This window comes from Dermacentor variabilis, chromosome 5 (assembly GCF_050947875.1).
Source record: "Dermacentor variabilis isolate Ectoservices chromosome 5, ASM5094787v1, whole genome shotgun sequence".
Taxonomy (NCBI): domain Eukaryota; kingdom Metazoa; phylum Arthropoda; class Arachnida; order Ixodida; family Ixodidae; genus Dermacentor; species Dermacentor variabilis.
Genome location: NC_134572.1, coordinates 19980088 through 20001833, shown reverse-complemented (window position 1 = coordinate 20001833; position 21746 = coordinate 19980088). Strand labels below are relative to the sequence as shown.

The 21746-nt window shown below is 44.2% G+C and overlaps 2 protein-coding genes across 9 annotated transcripts in view; one reads left to right on the top strand and one right to left on the bottom strand.

The window, feature by feature from the left end:
- Positions 1–21746, top strand: part of LOC142582334 (irregular chiasm C-roughest protein-like) — a 940430-nt gene that overhangs the window by 515208 nt on the left and 403476 nt on the right. For 7 of the 8 annotated variants that reach the window (XM_075691923.1, XM_075691922.1, XM_075691926.1 and 4 more), the window contains one exon: positions 20108–20136. The exons of the other annotated variant lie outside the window; for it this stretch is intronic. The gene's annotated coding sequence lies outside the window, so the exon portion shown is untranslated. The remainder of the gene's footprint in view (positions 1–20107; positions 20137–21746) is intronic. 8 annotated transcript variants of the gene reach the window in all.
- LOC142582157 (uncharacterized) overlaps positions 5730–21746 on the bottom strand; it is a 55506-nt gene continuing 39489 nt past the window's right edge. Inside the window, exons 2-5 of the mRNA XM_075691553.1 lie at positions 6844–7569; positions 6583–6718; positions 6262–6498; positions 5730–6146 (exon numbers count right to left, since the gene is read on the bottom strand). Of these exons, the coding sequence (XP_075547668.1) occupies positions 5730–6146; positions 6262–6498; positions 6583–6718; positions 6844–7569 (1516 nt within the window). The remainder of the gene's footprint in view (positions 6147–6261; positions 6499–6582; positions 6719–6843; positions 7570–21746) is intronic.

Sequence of the window (21746 nt, the reverse complement as noted above, 5' to 3'; positions counted from 1 at the left end):
GTGCTATGTCACGTCGGCTACTCAGTGCTTGAAGGGAAAAGTCGAGTTTTATTTGACTAATGCTTGATTGGTAGCTGTAATTTCGGGAAATAAATCGACCGGCTCGGCTTTGGATGGCTTTTAACATGCTGATTAAGTATTCATGGTAGGGAGACCATATAGGGGACACGAACTCAAACTGAGGGCGTACAAATGATACGAATGCTAATTTACGGATGTTAGATGGGCAATTACGCAAGTTGCTGCGAATATACTCAAAAGATTTGGAAGCGTTCGCTCATATGGTTGCAATTTGAAAGGCCCAGGAAAGGCTCGATGTAAGATTTACGCCTAGATATGTATATGCTGATGCCTGAGATACTATATTTGTGTTTATATAATAGGAAAAGCTATGAATTGATGTTTTTCGTGTGAATGTCATTAGTTGGCATTTAGATGAGTTAAGTTTCATTTGCCAGTCTTCACACCATTTGGTAACGAGATGAAGGTCCTCTTGAAGAAGGCGATGGTCATCAAGGATGCGAATTGGTCGATATAATATACAATCATCGGCGAAAACACGCATGCATGATGAGATGTTATTGGGCAGATTATTGATGTAAATAAGAAAAAGCAAGGGTCCTAGTACGCTACCATGCGGTACACCGGAACTGACATATGCAAGGGGTGAAGTAAAATTATTAACGACTGTAAATTGCTGACGATTTGTTAGGAAGTTACAAATCCAGGAGAGCGTTAAGCAGTCTAATTTGAGAACGGTTAACTTGGAAATTAAACGGCAGTGAGCTACACGGTCGAAGGCTTTGGAGAAGTCGAGAAAAAAGCAATCTGTTTGAAGATTATGGTCCATGTTAAAATGCGTCTGTAGTGAATTCTAGTAACTGGGTTTCACATGACAAGCCTTTCTTAAACCCATGTTGGTTAATAAAGAAAAATTTATTTGATTCCAGATGATGATATATGTAAGGTGCAATGATATGTTCAAGCATCTAATAGCAAATACTTGTCAATGATATTGGACGATAATTTTCTGTGGAATTCTTGCTGCCACTTTTGTGTACTGGTATCACTTTTGCAATTTTCCAGTCTAAGGGAAGCTAGCCTGATGACAACGACTGGCGGAAAATAATGCATAACAATTTGCTAGAAAGCGTGACTGTATTCTTTAAAATTTTTGAGTTAATATTATCGATACCCGAAGAAGTAGTCAACTTAAGGTTATTTATGAGACCTGTGATACCATCCTCTGTTATATTGGTGGATTGCATGTAGTGGTAATCTAGATCAACGACTTCCGGCAGGATTGAACGGTCTTCTATTCTGAATATGGATGATAAAAATGCATTAAAGACGATTAGGCATTCCTTGTCACTGATTGGAGCTTGATTACCATCACTTAGTGAAATGTGATGCGAGCCACTATTAGGTGAAATCGCCTGCCAGAATTTTTGGGGGTTATTTTTAAGTAGTGAAAGTAGGTATTGCGAGTAGTATTTTTTCTTTAGCCTCTCTTAAATATGAGCAGTAAACTTTCAAAAATGAGCCATATTTATCCCATACCACGGGTGAGTTTGTACGCTATGCAGTTGCGTATAGCCTTTTCTTCTTGTTTCTGAGCCGTCGAAGGTACTTGAAGGACCAAAGTTTCTGTCTATCGCCTGTTATTCTGATTTGGGGGATATACGTTTCCAATAAAGCACACAGCTATAACGGATTGTCGTAGTGAAGTTAGCGTAAATAATGAAACTGATTTTTAACCTGCATTGGTTCATGCAACAATTATGTGATATATAAGACTTCTCGTTAAGGTGCTGTTAGCAGAGTGCTCCTGTGCGTCAGAAAGGACCTACCATCTTATCAAATTCAGTCCAGTGATTCAGACTTCCCGGAATTCATCGCATGTAAAGTATCCTTTAGCAAGCTCTGTATAACAGTGATTAATCTATATCTACAACCTTCAAACCGGATTTCAGTAGAAGCGCTAGTGGATATCTTCGAAATAGCTCATTCTAATGTACTTATATGTGGCGACTTCAACGCGCACAACACCATCTGGGGCAGTGATCATTGTGATGCACGGGGTAATGTTATTGAGTGCGCCATAGACAAATGCAACTTGACTGTTTTATACGATGGGTCGCCAACGTTCCTTCGTGGATATAATTACTCAAGCTGCATAGATGTTACCCTGTGTTCACATGATCTAGTGAATGGTGTGGGATGGACAACAGATATGGAAACGCGCGGAAGTGATCATTTTCCCATCCTTGTTAACTACCCTAGCATGCACTATAATATCAGGCGTTACAGCAGACTAACCAATTGGCAAGCTTTTCGGTACCGCCTAACGGATCAAATTAACCAACATGCAACAGTGGAAAAATTTACACAATTTTTGCAGGATAATATGAACATATGCACAAAGACGGTCCTAATACCAAAAGATTATGCTGCAGTTGACGGAGAATATGAACACCTAAGAGCCATCCGACGCCGATCCGAAAGAGCTTACCGATGGAGCGGAAGTTTAGAAGCATACAGAAACGCTCAGAAAATACACAATGTAATGCGCAGACGAATGGAAAGCTTAAGCAAACGGCGCTGGCGCGATTTCTGCGGCACGCTGTCTCCTCACACGGCTGTCCCACAAATTTTTCTAGTAATTCGTTCTTTAAGCGGACCTGTAACACAAAGCTTCCCATTTCGTGCTCTCGCTGTAGCCCGGGACACGTGGGAAATAATAGTTGCAGATGAATTTTGTGAGCTTATTTCCAGATCTGCTTTTTCATCACAATGCACAGAATTTGAAATTTCAGTAGAGTTGGCTAAGCGAAAAATTACTGCTTGCTACTGGGCCCAACATCCTCAATTAGATCATACTTTCACATTAAGCGAGCTTCAATGTGCAATTGCATCATGTCGCCAAAAGTCCGCTGCTGGGCCGGACGCCATTACGTACAATATGCTAAGAAACCTCGGACCGACAGGTACAAATGCTCTCTTAGACATCTATAATAACTTATGGATAGAGGAGACTGTACCCGACTCTTGGAAAGTCGCTCGAATCATACCAATGTTAAAACCTGGTAAGACGCCCTTGTGCCTTGAATCCTTCCGCGCCGTTAGTTTGACAAGTTGTTTATGCAAAGTAATGGAGAAAATGATTGACGCGCGACTTCAATGGTGGTGTAATGAAACGAAGGTGTTGTCCAACTACTTAGTAGGTTTTAGAAAACATAGATGCACAGTGGACGCAATATTAGATATAGTAACCTGTGTGGAGCACGAGCGTGCACGTGGAAACATGACTATAGCAGTATTCCTAGACATCAAGAGGGCATTTGATACCGTTAGTCACGTTCATGTTTTGCTAAGCATGTTGGAACTTGATCTGTCTGGCAGGTCCTTGCGATGGATTTCTGAATTTTTATCAGGTCACAATATATTTGTTCAGACGGGTGAAGGAAAGAGTGCTGAACATATCGTCAAACAGGGAGTACCACAGGGAAGCGCACTCAGCCCCTTCCTTTTTAACTGCGTCATGGCTGATTTAACGCGAAGACTGCCATCACAGTTAAAGTTTTCACTGTATGCAGATGATGTGTGTATTTGGACATCTGGGTCTAATGCTCAACTACTCCAGATGGCATTGCAAGACGGCATAAATATCATCAACCAATTTTTGAGAGAAAGAGGAATGGTACTATCACACGCAAAGACTGCTGTATTGCCCTTCACTCGGAGGCAGTTAAAAATTTCACTCTTAATCTGGAAGGACACCCTCTAATGATTGTCACACAGCATCGATTTCTTGGCATAATACTTGATAGGCAGCTATCCTGGGCACCCCACTTAAAAAAACTCGAAAACGAGGTCAATGCCATAGTGACTGTACTTCGCAGACTTGCAGGCACATCATGGGGCGGATCAGTATCGTCCATGCTGACTGTTTACAATGCGTTAATACGACAAAAAATTGCATATTCCGCGCCCATCTTACACGGACTTTCCCACACGTCAGAAGAGAGACTTCAAAGACTTTTAGCTAGAGGACTACGCCTATGTCTAGGAGTTCCACGAGCGACTTCGAGTTCTCTTGTAATAGCTGAGGCTCGCCAATCACCATTTTCAGTTATGCGAACTACAGAAACATGCCGGCATTATTTCCGTCTTCAAACCCAACATAAAAACCACCCATTGCCTCTAGACATAATGAAACGGGATAGAAGTTATGTTCATATAGAAATTCAAAAAAATCTTCACATATTGCCAGGAAATGAATTTTGGAACTCAGACATCGAATATCCTCCATGGCTGCTTACAGTTCCAAAAATCGAATTGTCAGTAGAAGGGATATTCAGCAAAAGAGACATGTTCATTCACGCTGCTCTACAACTAGCACTATAACAGATATATATGCGGTATTCAGGATACACACACGTCTATACAGGTGGCTCCAGTACAGCAACCTCTTCAACTTCATCATTCATTATACCGCACCTCAACAAACAAGAATCATTTAAGTTATCTCGTGCGACATCGTCGACAACGGCTGAACTGTTCGCAATCCTATGTGCGGTAAAATTTATATTGTCGGTAACATATGCAAAAAAATGGGTAATTTTCAGCGATTCACAGGCGGCTCTAACATCACTCTGCAGCACAAAGGGGAAAACATTCAGCGACAGTGTAATATATGAAACACTTAAAAACCTCACAAAGGCAAGCGAAGCGAAACATGCAATAGCATCCCAGTGGATACCAGGGCATTGCAACATTCCTGGCAACACAGCAGCCGATGAAGCAGCACGACAAGCGCACCTCAAAGATGATCCGGCTCCGCTCCCAATATCAAAGAATGAATTACGCTGCATTATAAGGACACGGCCGCTCAATGGAAACAAGGTGCGGCCTGCCGAACGCGCCTCTCCGCCGGTGATTGCGATAGTTCTTGTTCTCTCCGCCGCGCCGGTAGTGGCGCTGCACATCGGCGAATGAGGGGGGCCCACGGGGACTCGGGAGGCCAGGTTAGGTAGTAATGAAGAAGGTGGAACCTCAGACTAGCATCACCGTCAACAATAGAAAAAGTATCGTCGTGCAAAAGGCTACATAACTATGCACGGCGGCAGATGAAACGAAAAGTGGTTAGGGATTGAGGAGCAACAGTTAAATTGACAACTAACAGGTGTGCATGCGCTTACAGAAACGCACCTTAGAGACTCGGGAAGATCCACCAGTGATTGAGAACTGTTTGGGAAGGGTGTAGTGGTTCCAGGGCTTACATATGAAAACGCAGTTATTTGCTTGGGGTTAGGCAATGCGCGCCGGCATGCGACCCGGCGTCGAGATGTGTCGATTGCGCGCGAGAGGGTGGCAGGCGCGATATTCGGCAAGGGAAAACGAAGCAGAAATAAAGACAGTACGAGAAAAATGAAGACAGGCAGGTACCGCAGAGTCACTTCAAGTGCTCTATTCGTGTGTGTTTACACCGATGACTTCCTCAATGATGTGGATTTACGAGTATCTTCAGTTGCTTTCTGTGTCGTGAAGGAAGCGCAGCTTCAGATATGGAACTAAAGATATAGAGTGGTGCTGACGTGCAAAACACGGTTTTTGTTGATTCTGAGCACAGGTTTAAAAAAAATAGGGCTTCGTTTAAGATGACGCATGACTCACAGAATGCAAATTTGTTTTATTTGAACCCTACTGTTCAAGGTTTGCAGTCTTCTCTACAAACGCAGGACCTTGCGGGAAAGAGGCTTTCTTGAAAGCCTGAGCACACTGTCCAAAGAGCTGGTAAGGTCACCAGCCCAGTTCGCCAGGAGGGGTCTCAGGAACTTTTTTAGAAATATCTCACAAAGCTCTCGACAGTGATCATGGTCCGTACACTTTGCACACCACATGAGCGGGCAAACCGTGAGGTGTGGGAGCACAGCACATGAGAGGAGCTGGCACAGTTTCCCACAGCGATAAACTTCAACAGACTGCAGAGCTAATTCGACGAAAGTACACAGCAGCTTGCATAACCAGACGACTTCAGGCCGCGGGTAGCTCAGTCCACCTTGGTCAAGACTGAATGTGAAGTGATACGCTCCAGCCCGCGAAGCACTTCCTTTTAGTCGCACCTTGCATTCACGGCACGCCACCTGTATAATTTCACAGATTCAGATTTCACTAATTGCGTCAATTTTCTTCAACTTGACCAATATTGAAATGGCTAATCATAGAGTAGGCATGGTCATTTAAAAAAATAGAGCTCACCTTCTGCTCACAGACGAAAGCCAGGTACCCCGCCATGTATGTGAGCGGTGCGAACTCAAGGTGTGGAGGGACCTCGTCGTGCTTCATCACATGCTGCAACTTCCACAACACTGCCAAGGCTGCCTCCGGTATAGCTGGGTCTTCTCGGTCACCGTCGTGGTTCCAACCTTTCAGCGCTGTCTTGCACTCTGAACTTGATGGCGCGTTTCCAGTGCTGGCAGCCTGTAAAATCCCGACCTGTGCCCCAGAACATGGTTGGCGATTGCCACTTTTGCAAAAACCAAAACACTAGACACTTCAAGAAGCAAACAGCAGCCGAACCTTCAGCAACTTCTCTGCTGTGAAGACTGCTGCTCTTGCATCAACTCGGTCATTACCGCCATTGAATTGGCGGAAGCAGCTGAACACAGACTCTACTGGATCGCTGTTGAGCCCACGGGTCAGTACGTACTTGAAGCTGCAGTGTTTTAAAAGCCAAACAAAAACAAGTATGGTTAACACCTTGAAGTCACGCATCACATTAGCCAAGCTATAATCAGAACGTGAAATTAGCAGGCAAATTTTCGCAAAATTTGTGCTTACCCCAGGTCGGTCAGCATGTACTCAACGACGGCAACCGTTGATCTAGTTGTCATTACGGTAGCCTCGTAGGTCTCCTTTGTAAGCGACTGCATACGGGCTTTCATGCTTTCACGTCTCACATTTTCGAGGTAACTGATGAAGTCAACTTCAAGCCAAGCCAACCTATCATCCTCAGTTTTGACGAATGGCCTTTCCCTCGATTTCCAACCAGAAATGTCATGGAGGTCATACCACAACCCAACATATTTCATGAATGTGATAGTTGACCGACAATCCTGAAATTGCGCAGCCTTCTCATGTGATCGAGGATTTTTTTGAAGGTACTCGAGGATGGCGATTACCGTAGGCGAGAAAACCAATGTCGCGCGACAGACCTTCATCTTTTCAAGATTGCTGGGTTCAACGTGAGCTCGGCTCAACAGTCGCACTGGCTTAACAAGCATATCTCTCTGGATGTTGTAGAGTGTCTTCAGGAAAACGCCTCCTTTGATTGGCTCGATACCGTCGGACATTTCTCTTTCCAGCAAGTTCGTCCTTAAGTTTTTGATCAGGTGGCTGGGGTCAAATGACAAAAATAGGGGCTCGCCTTCGCGCTCTGGATGTGGGACGACATGCTGGAGTGTGTTGTCATCGGACAAGTTCCGGAACATGGCTGTGTTGGTTTGGTGGTTGTCAGTGACAATGCGGACAATTCGAAATTCTATTTCTTCAACTGCCTTGATGACACTGCGCGTCAGGAGAAGGAGCTTATCGTGCTTCAAATTTCTCGTAAAAAAATAACCTACTGGAATCACATATACTGTTGAGAGTCCACGCAAAACAAAGCAAAGAAGCCTGTTGGCTACCACAACAGCAGGTTCTCGCGCCTGGCACTGTACATCGACGAGCCCAAAAATTCTATCCACTTGTCGATCATAAGTAACTTTCTGCTGTATTGACATTTCGTCAACTATGAGGCTGCAGTACGGCTCTTTTTCTGAGAGTAAACTACGCCTTTCCACTTGGAGACGTTCGCGGATGAGGCTAGTTATTCCGGTCTCTCCTGTAGATGACCCAACAAATTTCTGCAGCGTAGATCGGCAAGGCAGCCTGAGAAGCTTTCTCGCTCTCACGTGTTCGTACCCTTTACGAGACGTTGCCTTCCACAGCACACATTCTCGAACTGTATTCTCTTGCCATGTTGGTCTGACCTTACTAAAATTTTCAACTTGTTCAACGAGAAACTCGGCAATTTTGTCGCCCTCCGCTGCTGCTTTTCTTATCTTCGTTATAGCCTGCACCGCCTGGTCCCCTTCGTATAACTTTAGCTTCTCCTGAACGTCGTCGCATTTTTTTTGCAGCTTTTGTAGTCGCTCGTTGAGTCTGCTAGCTTGCATTTGCAGGCGGTGCGCGTTTCTCTTGGTATTTGCCATAAAGCTTGTCAAACAGAACGTAGTCTGGCATTCTTGCGCTTTCACACCGCTTTGCAAGCTGCATCCTGTGGCCAAGCAGTTTTCCGGACCAGCGACCTCGTCCGCATGCGGCGGCGTTGCGCGGAGCTCGACGTCGCCTTCAATTTTACCTAAGTCCGCATCAGAGCGGCGGGACGCTTCGTTTTCAGATCCTGCACACAGCTCCTGCAATGAGTCGCCTACTTTAGTTATGACAGTGGCAGGTGCGACACGTACTACTGGTCGGCGTTTCTTCGAAGCCGCGGGCAGCATGTATACAGGGTACGACGGAAATTGAGTCGGCACGGCTGTCGGCCGCAGCACCTTACGTTTTAATCCTTCCTTGTAGTCGTCCTCCTTGAAGTGAAGCGAACAAACGACGGCCCTGGAGTTCGGCACCCACTGGCTACCTTTGTGGTTGCCTTGTCGCGAAATATGCCGCAGCCAGACATCCCGGAGTTGTTCCTTCGCCGGCAGCTCGTGATAAGAAAGGTCGGAGTTCCTCGCAGCATTGGATTTGCATCGCGGCACACAACAGTTCTTTGGCATTGCGTATGCCGTGACGCATCTAATGACTCCACGTTAGAAACGCGTAACGAAACAGCTGGACGATAAAATAAAAACGTACGTGAAACAGGAACCACGCTACTTCTCAACATTTGCTTCCCGGCGCATGGACCACATGGACGGCCGGCTCTCCCTTGGAAACGTGCGCCTTACGTTCGCTCACGTTCGCCGATGTGCAGCGCCCCACCCATAGTAGCGGCCGCAACTGAAAACTCCGCTTGTCACTCCCTCACCCACTGACGGCGCGTCATGCGGTAGGCCGCACCTTGTTTCCATTGAGCGGCCGTGATAAGGACAACGTCTTTCAATATGTCTAGAAACACTTGGTTTGACCAGAATTCTAAGAGCTCTGACTTATATTGATCCATTTATTGAATTCAAATTTTCATTGTCATTAGATAGAACTATGGAAACGCTTATTCATCGATTAAGGCTAGGCACTGCCTACACAAAGCATTTCTTACACAGAATTGGCCGAGCGGAAATCGCCGAATGTGATTGTGGATTTGTAGATGAAGATATATATCACCTCCTTCTAGATTGCCCACATCACGACACACCAAGATGCCGACCTTAATCAGCGCTAAGTAAATTAGACCGCAGACCTTTCAGTTTAACGAAACTTTTGGGCCCTTGGCCAACAACGGCCTTGCAGAAGAACGCTTTAAAAGCACTAAAGACTTTTTTTGAAGACAGCGGCATCGTGGGACGTTATTAGTGCTTTCATTGTTCTGTTCATTTCAATGTCACTCTATATATTCATCTGTTTGGGAATTATGTTATGTTGACTGCTCTGTTGTGACTGTATGTGCTAATATATTTACACGATGTATATACCACCCGCTGACTAGAAAATGTGTTATTAGGCGACAGTATCGTTTGTACTTTTGAGACTTTCGACTACATAAGTGTGGAGACATTTGTCATGTATATTGTATGTACCCGCTGACCCGCTCACTAGAAAATGTGTTATTAGGCGACAGTATCGTTTGTACTTTTGAGACTTTCGACTACATAGGTGTGGAGACATTTGCCATAGTCTTCCTGTGGAAACGTTGCTTTATAAGTCCTGGTGCTTGTGTGAAAAGATTATTTGATATGTAACCGTGAACCCTGAATGATGTGTGACAGAACCACCCAAGAGATAAGGAGTAGCCGGCGCCTTAAATTGCGCGCCAACATCTCCTTATATCATATCAATAAAAAAAATACGTTTCATTAAAAAGAATATGCTTCATTTGCGGCATCAAGTCACCTATTACCTTTTCGCAGAAGCCACCTAAATGTGCCTAGATGCAGTGTGGTGTTCAAGTTTTTGTCATTCGTTTCTTCTTTATGATCTTGCATCTTCAGATTTTCTTATTTGCCCACTTCTATTATAGTTCTTAAAATAAGTAAATTGGTCGTTGTGTTACACTTCATTTGCTGCATTACTTATTTTTATTTTGTGTTGCCTTTAGTATACTTAAAACTAAATATTTTCCTCTGTTCACATCCAATCTGAAGCTTAAACTCTAAGTCCGATGTGGGTTAGCGTGTGCGTCTTGATTTGCAATTTACTCATGCAACATTAATAGATGCCTTCGAAGTTAAAGTTGAACTGTTTCTCTAGTGCTTTATAATCATTGCGCACCACTAGCGTTTTCCAACAAAGAGCAAGAGCTTGCACACAGATACTCTTGTACACCTAAGATATACGGGGGGATAATTTCCAAGTTTTCTGGAATCTTTAAAGATGGCCTGGCGCTGATAGCGTAATATTTGTCCCTGAGCTACATTATTCACAGGGGCGGACATTGCTAGCGCGAAAAATAGAAACACATTAGCAATTATCATTACATTAGCATTAGCAACCAATTAGCAAAATTTTCCTAATTATCTTATCAATTATTCACTTTACGGCCCATTACGGCCCATATTGCAGTTTACGAATTGTAGCCAGTGAGTTTGCAAGACGTATCCACTTGAAACGAACCTCCAAGGTAACACCAGTTCCGAGATATTAATTCCCAAAGTGTGGCGCGAAATCCATGGGAGTTAAAGTTGCTTGTGTGCTTCAATGCATGAAAGAGCGTTTTGTTAAACAAAGTAAGTGGACCAACAGTGCTATTTTACGGCGAGTTTTATGGCGCATATCTCCAAACTGGTGCGATTTTGGAAATACATTCTAAGTGGATGTGCCTGGCAAACTCACCAGATACATTTCCTAAATTGCAATATGTGTCGCAAATATTTAGGAAGGTAGTTAGTGAATTGCTATTGATTACTTGAATGTGTATTTCAATTTCTTGTTCAACTGATGGCCGCCTAACTGAACAATCTAGCTAAAAGTCTAGAATCATGTTACCTGCAATAGGCAATTTTTAAACATTCAGGAAAATTTATAGATGGTCACCCTGTAGATAAGACGCACTATAATGCACATGATGTACACATGTAACATGATCTGCAAACATATTTGCACATGCGTATAACATACAGTCTTCTGCAGATTACTCTGTCAACAACACAACACGAAGAAACTATCAATACCCCAGGGCGGAGAAAACAGTGCGTCTACTTAGCATACAAAATGCACAATTACAGTACAAATAAAAACTCATATGAACACGACTGTTTTATGAAAGGTCCCTATGGTGTATGCAGGTTCAATAATTGTGCCGAACTATGCCACATACTGGGGAAACTTTTTAACGCTATTAGATAGCTCTCTTGCAACGCTTTCCTTGATGATGGTCCCCCATACTCTTAAATTGAATAGTCGTCGATCTAATGCCATTAGTGACAATGTCAGTCTGTGTCTTGGCTTCTCAAAATGAGAGCATTCTGAAAGGGGCTTAATTGTGTTTTCGTCCTCATGATCGTACTCGCACTATGAGCCCTCAGCGCTCATTCATAGATAATGTCATCGATTTGGTTACGTTTGTTCAGCATCAAAAACGTCTGAAACGACTCACTGCGGCACTATTCCTAGACATAAAAGGCGCCTATGATAATATAGCATAGTCTGCCATTATAGATGCTCTGATTGAAGCCGGAATCGGTGGCCGCACTTCTCAGTGGCTGTGCAGTTATTTGACCGACAGGCATTTCTTCGTGATCACCGAGGATGGCGCCACGACTCAACACCAAACGTTCCGTGGAGTACCGCAAGGCGGAGTGTTGGAGCCCGACGCTATTCAACCTAGTGCTCGTTGGCCTAGTCAGATGCTTGCCCAACACAGTTCAAGTATCAATATATGCCGACGACATCTGCATTTGGGCGTCGGCTGTAACACGACTGCAGCTACGAGCACGGCTACAAAAGGCAGCTACGTTAACATCACTGTACTTGCGAAAACAGAACTTAGAGCTGTCTTCAGAGAAATGCTGCCTTGTTCCATTCACTCGGAAGGCAATGAAGCGTTACAATGTAAGTGTCAATGGGCAGGCAGTTGCAAATGCACGGAAACACCGCTTTTTAGGAGTAATTATTGACCGCGACCTATCATGGAGCCAGCATTTATCATACCTAAAGAAGAGGTTAATTACAATAATACATCTCCTCAAATTTCACGGCGGAAAGTCATGGGGCACATCGGTGCGGTCAATGCTTCAGCTTTGTAACGCCTTGTTCCTCGGTTATGCAAGACACAGCCTTCCTGTGCTTGGAAACACCTGCAAAACAAACCTGCGTGTACTCCAGGGACTACAAGCTCAAGCCCTAAGGACGTACCTCGGTCTTCCGAGGTGTGCCTCTACAGCGGCAACGATTGTGATAGCCCGAGATCACCCAATATCAACATACTTGGCAACCGACGCTCTCAGGGCGCATATTCGGCACGTTGCCCGACTACCTTCTTACCATCTTGCCGCTCTACCCAGAGAAAGTCCACACACAACTTTCAGTCGTATAATTGATGCCAATCGTACCTCATTGCCATCGAACTACATGCCTGCAGCAAGACCATCCTCACCTTTATGGTGCCTGCACAGACCTGAAATACGCCTCACCATCCCAGGAATCATGAAGAAATCCAACATGCCATCGTTTGGCCTTAAGCAGGCCACATTAGAACTTTTACATGAGGTGCACAGTGGCCGCATACCCGTTTACATCGATGGCTCTGTCACATCTGCAAGTGCAGCTGCCGCTGTGGTGATACCAAGACGATACGTCACAATAGAGCTAAAACGTCACATGTATCATCAACGACAGCTGCTGAACTGGTAGCCCTGCGTGCGGCTCTTCATTTCATTCAGGAGGAACCACCTCACGCATGGTCAGTCTTCTGTGATTCCAAGGCAGCCCTACAGAGTGTACTCTCAGCACTGCGCCATGGATCACATGAGCAGCTCGTCGCAGAAATAAGAGAATTCCACCATCGACTAGTTGACGAAGGACACGATATAATATATCAGTGGTTGCCTAGTCACTGTGGCATACATGGCAATGATCGAGCAGACGCAGCTGCCTGATCTGCCCATGAAGGCGTCAACTGCGTTGCCATTCCTCTTTCCAGAGCCGACGCAGCGAAAAAACTTTCCACACTTGCGCGTGACCTGACATTAGCCCAATGGAATTCATCCGATTTCACAAGTGCACGCCTTCATACCCTGGACCCTAATTTACAGCTCCGTATTCCGCCCGAGCTTCCCCGACAGGACAGCACCCTTCTAGTCCGTCTATGGCTTGGAGTAGCATTTTCAAATGCCTACTCTTTCCTTATCGGAATGGCCAACAGCCGACTTTGTGACTTCTGCGGGTGCAATGAAACAATTGAGCATCTTCTTTGTCAGTGCTCTCGTTTTAACTCACAAAGAGCGATCCTCTCAGCCACGCTAGACAAACTGGACAAGCGCCCAATGTCAGAAAACAAGATCCTTGGAAACTGGCCTACGCGAACATCAGCGCGATCTGCTATGAAGGCGCTGCTGCGATACTCGAAAGACACGGGACTTTGTAATAAATTGTGAATTGTGTGTGACGTAGGACTATACGGTGACACTGCGTAAGACTAGGAACGCCTTCGCGGGCTGTGTGACAGTGCCCACAGATACAGTTCGTGTGTACGTGCGTGTGTGTATTTAAGTTTTTCTTTTTCTTTTTTTTATCCTTCTCTCTCTCACCTATTGCATCCCCTTGCCCCTCCCCCAGTACACGATAGCCAACCGGAGATAATTTCGGGTTAGCCTCCCTGTCTTTCCTTTGCCTTTCTCTCTCTGTCAGCTCTTATCAATAGGCCATTAATATTCTCCTTGGCATTGGGGCCATAAAATCATCGCTTAAGTATAAATTATTTTTAAACTTTAGTACCTGTTTCCACCTCATTATATTTTAACCCTCAGTGACCATCGATTTAAAGTTACTAATGTCACGTGTTATACTAATCAATTGGCTTTTATCCTAGCATTACGAATATGGCATATGTAAAGGTTAATTTAGTTACCTATCCTGACAAGACGAGCACGCGTAAGAAAACGGCTGCACTGATTGAAACAAAGTATCTCGCTTCAGACAAGTCATTTTGAAAAGAAAAATTACACTATATTCCCATGCACACTTCTTTCGTATTAAACATTTCCGTCTGGCCCCTGTGAGCTGTGCTTTTTTTTCATGTCAGAACGTCCCACTCAGACCTAGTTAATTGTCACAGCACACTGCTTTGAATGGTTATTCCTGAAATCAACGGAAATAAGGACGCTTCCATGGGCTCCTTTGTCTATCAAATTTTGCCGCTTCCTGTGCTTCAATGGTTGGTGCGTTAAGTTCGGTCTCATATTCTGCCCACTTTCGTATAGGGCCATTCTTCTCCTTCGTCACATTCCCTGCAGAATAGCATGCAGGCGAAAATATGCTAGCTAAATACTCCGCCTTTTCAATAAGAAATTTCTCTCTCTCTCTCTCGTTCTCATAGGAGTGAAGAATTTGCGTTTTACAGGCACAAAAGAACAACATCTGGTGGCAAGAAACCAGCGTAATCTCCTTTTTTTTTCCAGGCTTCTCGACACGTGGCAGAAGAATAAGTGCCAGCCTAGAAGTTCTAGTATATATAGCCGATGAAGGGAGCTCCTAAGAAGTCTTTAACATTCATAGCTAAAAGAAGGCAGCGCGGAATAAAACCAGGACAAGAAAGACGACGCAGGATGAGTTCTTCTTTCCCCCTTCCCGCTTCCTGTTTCTCAGGCATACTTACATGTACCCGCCGAATAAAAGTATTTTGTTGGCAGTCAGCACTCGTCCTGTGTCGGCATTCGTCTCCTGGTTTTATTCCGCGCTGTTTGTTTATAGCTATGAATAAGTACCAACTAGCACGATTTCTGACCCTTTTCGATTGTTAACCTTGTTTGCAGAGTGCCAACAGCGTGGAGCCATTTGCGCACGTGTGTGTAATGTCTTAAACAGTTCAAAGGTTAGGCTATTTTTTTACGCTTTGTTTTTTCCCGGACAAGCGTGTTTTATTCCTAGAAGCATTGAATACACTGCTGGACATGCTCCTTAATAAGCAGCTGAATACGGCGACTGCGTTCATATTACCTGCATGCTTATTTGACTATAGTTTGAGGCTGCTCTACGTTTGAATACCATAGTTTCAGGCTGATATTCGCAGTGATTGAGCTAGGGCAATGAAACAATAAATTTAGCCGATACTTTTTTTTTCATTCATTCAGCTTACCCTCTGGCATCAATGTATATTTAAATAAAAGCGTGGAGGCCCTCCTCATGCTGAAATGGCAGTTGTCATTTAGAGGACTTATTGTCTATGAGCTAACGCTCGCTATAAGTGTCTGTGGCAACTGTTATTCGGCATTCACACCGGCGACTGACGGAGGTCGCGCGACCAGCCGCGACTGGCGACGGCGGAGCCACTGACTGCGACCGGTGTTTACAGCGACGAGCGCGACCTGCCGCTCAGGAGGTCTGCTCGCATGATATGAGCCCAGCTAGCACAACATGAACGTCTTCTCGCACGAAATAGCTATGAGCGTATTCAGACACCCTACGTCTATGCCGCTGATTGGTTCAGCACCATTGCCACTCCAGTCGAGGAGCTGAAGAGTTCGTCAGCGGGCGAATTCACAAAATGTGTCGATTTTCGACCAAAGCTTCTGCGGATGCTTACCATGCGTTCTTTCGAAGGAACGCGGCAAGCTAGCGCGTTCAAACTCACACCACGATGTGGTCATTGTGGGATGATTGTGGATCCCGTACAATACGATTTCAATAATCAGCCAGAGCTCGTATGCTGATTAGGCCTATAATTCATTTTATAACCGAAAGACGCACAGGATAAAGAAAGCTATTGGTATTGGTATTGCTATTGGTATTTCTTTGTTTCGTAGATACTGTTGCTATTATCTAGTACACGGCACAATGCGCATAAGTGTCGTCTTCCGAAAGGACTCGGCAACAAAATTTTAAGGGCATGAAAGGGAAGCTGCTGAAGAGATGACAGGCAGTGTTGTCACGTAGCCTCGTCCAGCGAAACTTCACTGTTAATTACGCACAAAAATTCAACAAAGTTGAGGGGATATGGAACGTTATTAAAACTAAATTAGAAACTTAAGTACTCGAATTTACAATGCACTGCTTTTCTTTGGCTCTTGTCCTACTTTGCGCAATTTTATTACCACATTCACGGGACCTGCCAGCACAGAACATCACCTACAGAAAGACGTCCTAGAGGCTGTGGTCCCGAATAAAGACGTCAGTGCGAGTCGCCGATGCGGATCTAGACACAGGAAAATACTAATCGTAAAGCACGAAGGTGCCTGAAGCTCTCTCACTGCTCAGCCCATAAAGAAAAGGAGCGTGGTGTAGCCGAGAGCACTCGGGTATTTCGGGGCACCTCGTCGTAGTGTCATTCCCGCGGGATACAGTCGATTCGGCTCTAGACACGAACAACTCAGCTAGAATTACATCCGCCTTTGTCTTCCGCTCTCTCCCGCGCTCGCACATTTTGCTTTATTCCTTCTTCCCCTTTCTTCTTTGTCCGGGACAAGAACTGAGGGTTACCTTACCAGTTTCCATGCTCTTTCAACGAGAGTCTTGATCCGAGTCCGGACCGAGAATTCGAGCTGTTGTTTCCTTGTTTTTTTTTTTTGCACACTATACCCCTCTCTCGCTCCGTACACCGTCTTTGATTTCTTTACTTAAACTATCTGCTGCTTTTTCCCAGCGTGCCTGATCCGTTTCTCGCGCTTCGACGCCACGCGCTCTTCTCAGCGTGGCACGCCTCCGTGGCTGCCGCTTTCCGCTAGGTTTGGCCAACATTTTGCTCCGCTCGCTCCCCTAGACCCTCTTACACCGGTGACCGAAAGAGACAAGCAAAGGGAACGTTTAAAAACCTCGCATATCTTGCCCTGCTTTCGGGAGCCACTTCTTGGCTTTCGATCCTTTACACCGTATCACAACAGGACCGGGTCGTCGTTCTTTCCACTCGGAGTATTCCCACGGGCTATTCGCTGTCGACTGTTTTTATGGGTGGCGGAAAGAAACCGCGCAGTGCTCGCCTGTTCTTGCAGCAGGCGTTTTCGTTGTTACGACTATTTGAGGATGGGCTTCCATCCTACACATTTTTTTTTTTTTGTTTGTAGCATGGCCTGCTTCTGCATAAATTTTAATCGTCGTGTTTTGTCTGAGCTACACCTTTCGCTGTTAAGTATAATTGACTCTCGGAATTTATATTTTAATTTTAAACGCGGTTCCTCTCTGTCCTATTTGTTGTTCATTTTTTGTTGAATGGCTAGAAATCAATGTTTCATCGCAGAGGTTCTGTTGTATTGTTTCTGGTACCTTGTAGTATATTGGCGCGCGCACACAGGCATGCACGCACGCACGCACACTCGCACTCACTCACTCACTCACTCACTCGCTCACTCACTCACTCACTCACTCACTCACTCACTCACTCACTCACTCACTCACTCACTCACTCACTCACTCACTCACTCACTCACTCACTCACTCACTCACTCACTCACTCACTCACTCACTCACTCACTCACTCACTCACTCACTCACTCACTCACTCACTCACTCACTCACGCTCGTACGCACGCACGAAAACTACAAACACTCCAAAACTACGCACAAACACTGTTCACGCTTCCTCTAAACCGGATAGCTACTAAAAAAACTATGTAAGATTTGAAAGTTCCAAGTTAACGCACTGCAAGGAGAGGAGGCTGCGTGAAATGGTCTAGTGACGTGGCTCAGAGCAAATAAAAAAGAATGAGTGGCTGCTGTGCCTGGGTTCTAATTCCCTTTACGCCTGCTTTCTTCTACTGCATTCTTGCTGTTCTGCTAGCTTTTTATAGCCCCCACGGTTTCTTTCTCAGGTTGGTCATAAAGCACGGCTGTGCTAGTCACGTAGTCGCGCCAAATACGAGAAACTTTGTTCGTGTCCTTCCACACACTACGTCTTTACTTTAGCGCTTTACTCTTTTTACTGTCATGGCAATATTCTCTTTCTTAAAGGTTGGCTTAATTGCGAGGAGTGTTCCGGTTTCTTTTTGTTCTGATGTGCTCTTGAAATCATTGTAGGTTGTTTAATCGCACGAAGCGTTTATTCCTGTTAAACACACAACAAGGAATCAAGCATGCATTGCCTGACGTGTGGAAGGTATATGTTCAAAATTAAGCTTTCGTTTTAATTTTCTTTTTCAGCACACACATTTTGCGCAGCTCACGACTCACTGCAATAAATTTGCATTTAAACACCTTCTTAGGGAGAATCTGTGCTCTGCATAATCACCTGTGAAGGATAACCTTAGTTCCTCATAATGTTGCTCGTGTGATGCTGTGCTGGTGGAGAGAAATAGAAAAAGTTTCACAACACCTAAATAGGTTAGCCCAGCGACAGGACTGGCATGAAACTTCCGGTGAGATGGTGAGGGATGTGAGAAAGTGAGTGAGATAGAAACAAAAACGATGAGCACAAACGCTGACAAAGAAGCTGCGCTGTGTTAGAAGAAGAAGCAAGAAGGGAAGAAGAGTGTCAGCACTGTTACTTGAGGTTACTGAACTGTGCAGTGCACCGAATGCAAGCGTAAAGCAGCCGAGTATCCAAATCACCTGAATATCGTATGTTCCATGACAAAACAACTACTTGCCGAATACTGTGTCCAGGATGATCATGTTTAAGATTACGGAATTGCTACCGGAAGGGGCAGAACGCCTGCTTACTGTTCAGAAGGGAGGGGACAGCAACACAGAAATGGAAGATAAGAAGGAGGGAAGTAAAGAGGAAAGGAAGAGCAACAGGACAAATCTAAAGAATAAAGTGAAACTAGGCGTAAAAACTCACCGTTGTTCCACTTACTTCGTTTTAACATAACGCTCTTTTATGCATTGAAGAACAGGAAAAAAAGGTAACTGGAACGCCCACGCATTTCGCACCACAGTTCGGAAAATAATATCTCGGTAATGGTGTCATCCTGGAGTTTAATTTCAAGTGAACATGTAGTGCAAGTTCGCCGCGGCTTCAATTAATAAATTTAAATATGTGCCGTAAGGTTATTAATTAATAAGTTAATTAGTCAAATTTTGTTAATTAGTTGAATATTTTGTTCCATTTTACATGCTACTAATGTGCGCTTCTTCGAATTCTGCAGCCCAAGGACAAAAATTATGCTGTCTGCCAAAGAATATTTTTAAAAATTCCGTAAAACATAAATATGGTCACCCCGTATATTTGATCAGTGAAGCTTTATTATAAGAAATATAAAGATATACGTGGTAAAACGTGCATACAGAATGAAGTCTCAGGGTCAAACACCGATCGGTGACCTCCTGCTAAACGCATGGCAAGAACACTGAAAAGTGCACTTTAATATTAGGACTAATCGCAAAAAAAAAAAAACGAGAGAAAACAACATATGGTAGCAGGCATGTACCAAGCGGTTCCTAGACGAAAGATTGTTTCGCATAAAGTCACTAGGGTTTACGGATGTTTCGTGTTAATGAAAATGCTAAGCACACCGTATAAAACCGTACAAACGTGCTACACTTGGGTTAAAAGAAAGTCCGCTGAAGTCACGTAGTAGTTCACTCTGGTAATAGCGTAAAAAATTGACCAGCTTAAAGCGAACAGAACACATAACTATTGCTGAAACTAAACCGCAAGTGACGAGATCTTAATTACATACGGGTTGAATGCAAAATAAATATTTTGATTCATATGCGAATTTTGTATATTCTGAAAAAGAAAATATAACGTCCTGAATATATTTTCATTGCACAAGCGCAAGCATGTGTCACATCGGTACATTTATTTTCTTTACAGGAATGAAGCTACAGATCAAACAATCAAAGGTAAGAATCTTGTTTCACATTTCACAGCCATTGATGCTGTAGCTCTAATTAAAGTTCCATTAGACATTTATTAGGAGAAGCCTTTCATATTGGTTTTGATAATAGGAACATCTTGTTTCAGGTAAACCTAAATGAAGTAATCCATGCAAATTTGCTAGTTACAGATTCTGGGGACAGAAGCGTTGTGCCAACAGTCATCTAAGGAACATAAAAAAATTATATTGTTTCAGATATATTGAATGCACGAACGAGAACGTTTAAGGAAAATGTGGAAACATTGCAACAAGAAGGGGTACAAACACTGGCTATTGTGTTTTCATAAATCCACGTCTGAACAAGCTACAAAGGAGGCAACTTATCAATCAAAATGTAATCATGAAATTAAAGGGAATTCTTACATATATTTAGCCATTAAAACTGACAGTCTGTAGCAGCGATTAACGATTACACAGAGATATGTACAGCAACGGAAACATTGTTTCACTTAAAAAATGCTATTATCGATAAGCGCTAAAGTTTCTTTTGTTGTTTTCTAACCGTGAATTGGGGGCGTTTCGATGATTCTTAGGATGCAGCAAGGTGCCGTCAAGTTATCATGGGCATCGTGTGCGTAAGGTGTGGCCGAAATGCGTATGATATTTAGAGACAGTGACTTTGATGGTGAACAGACTGATACCTTCAGTTTGATAGTAGTGGAATAACATGCTTGCTACGAGTGCAGCGTGCTCGCGAATGCGAGAGCCTAATAGCGCAATACATGTATTCGTTTATAATTGCCGAGAGTATGCGAGATTATGACGTAAAAGCCCTTGCCATTGTTGCTTCGCGGCTTTGACGTTGAGCTGCTAAGCACGACGCCGCGGTATGAAATCACGGCCTCGGCCGCCACATTTCGAGGGGGCGAAATGCAAGAACGATCGTGTACCGTGCATTGAGTGCACGTTTAAAGAATGCGGAGCCCCTCACCACGGCGTTCGTCACAATCATATCGTGGTTTTGGCACGTAAACCACAAGAATGTGTTTTTTATGACGTAAAAGCGAAAATCAGGAGCACATTCACTGCTCCTATATTCTTTTTTTCGATGGATGCCGGGTATTTGGCATCATGTTTCAAATTGACACTGAAAGGCCTGTATCGCGTAAAAAATCAAGGTGCATACTTGTGGTGTCGGTTAGCGCGTAATCGTCCATAATGGTTTGATGTTTTGGTGCTTGTTGAATTGTTGAACAATGGGTACGCTAAAGGAACTTCAGCGCGCCACCAACTGTTCGACAAGAGGACTTCTCCCCGGTCCCCGAACGGAGTCTCTACGTATGCATATTGGCTGCTTCAGGAGAATAGGCTATGGCACAACAAACCCACGAGCAATTTCTTTGTTTTTTAATGCGCGCTTCCCTAGCAACGACTTGTATATTTAATTAGCAATGCCAAACAATGTCACTCTCTTTGCTCCTAAACGAGCTGAGCACGCAGCCCACTTCCAACGACAAAACGTAAGAGAACAAACAAATGTATAAGCGCCACCTCCTCAATGTCTCTCGTTGTACACTCTCGTGACCACCACCAGCTTGCGAAGTTGGCGCAGACAAAGCAGCCTCCGGAAAATCG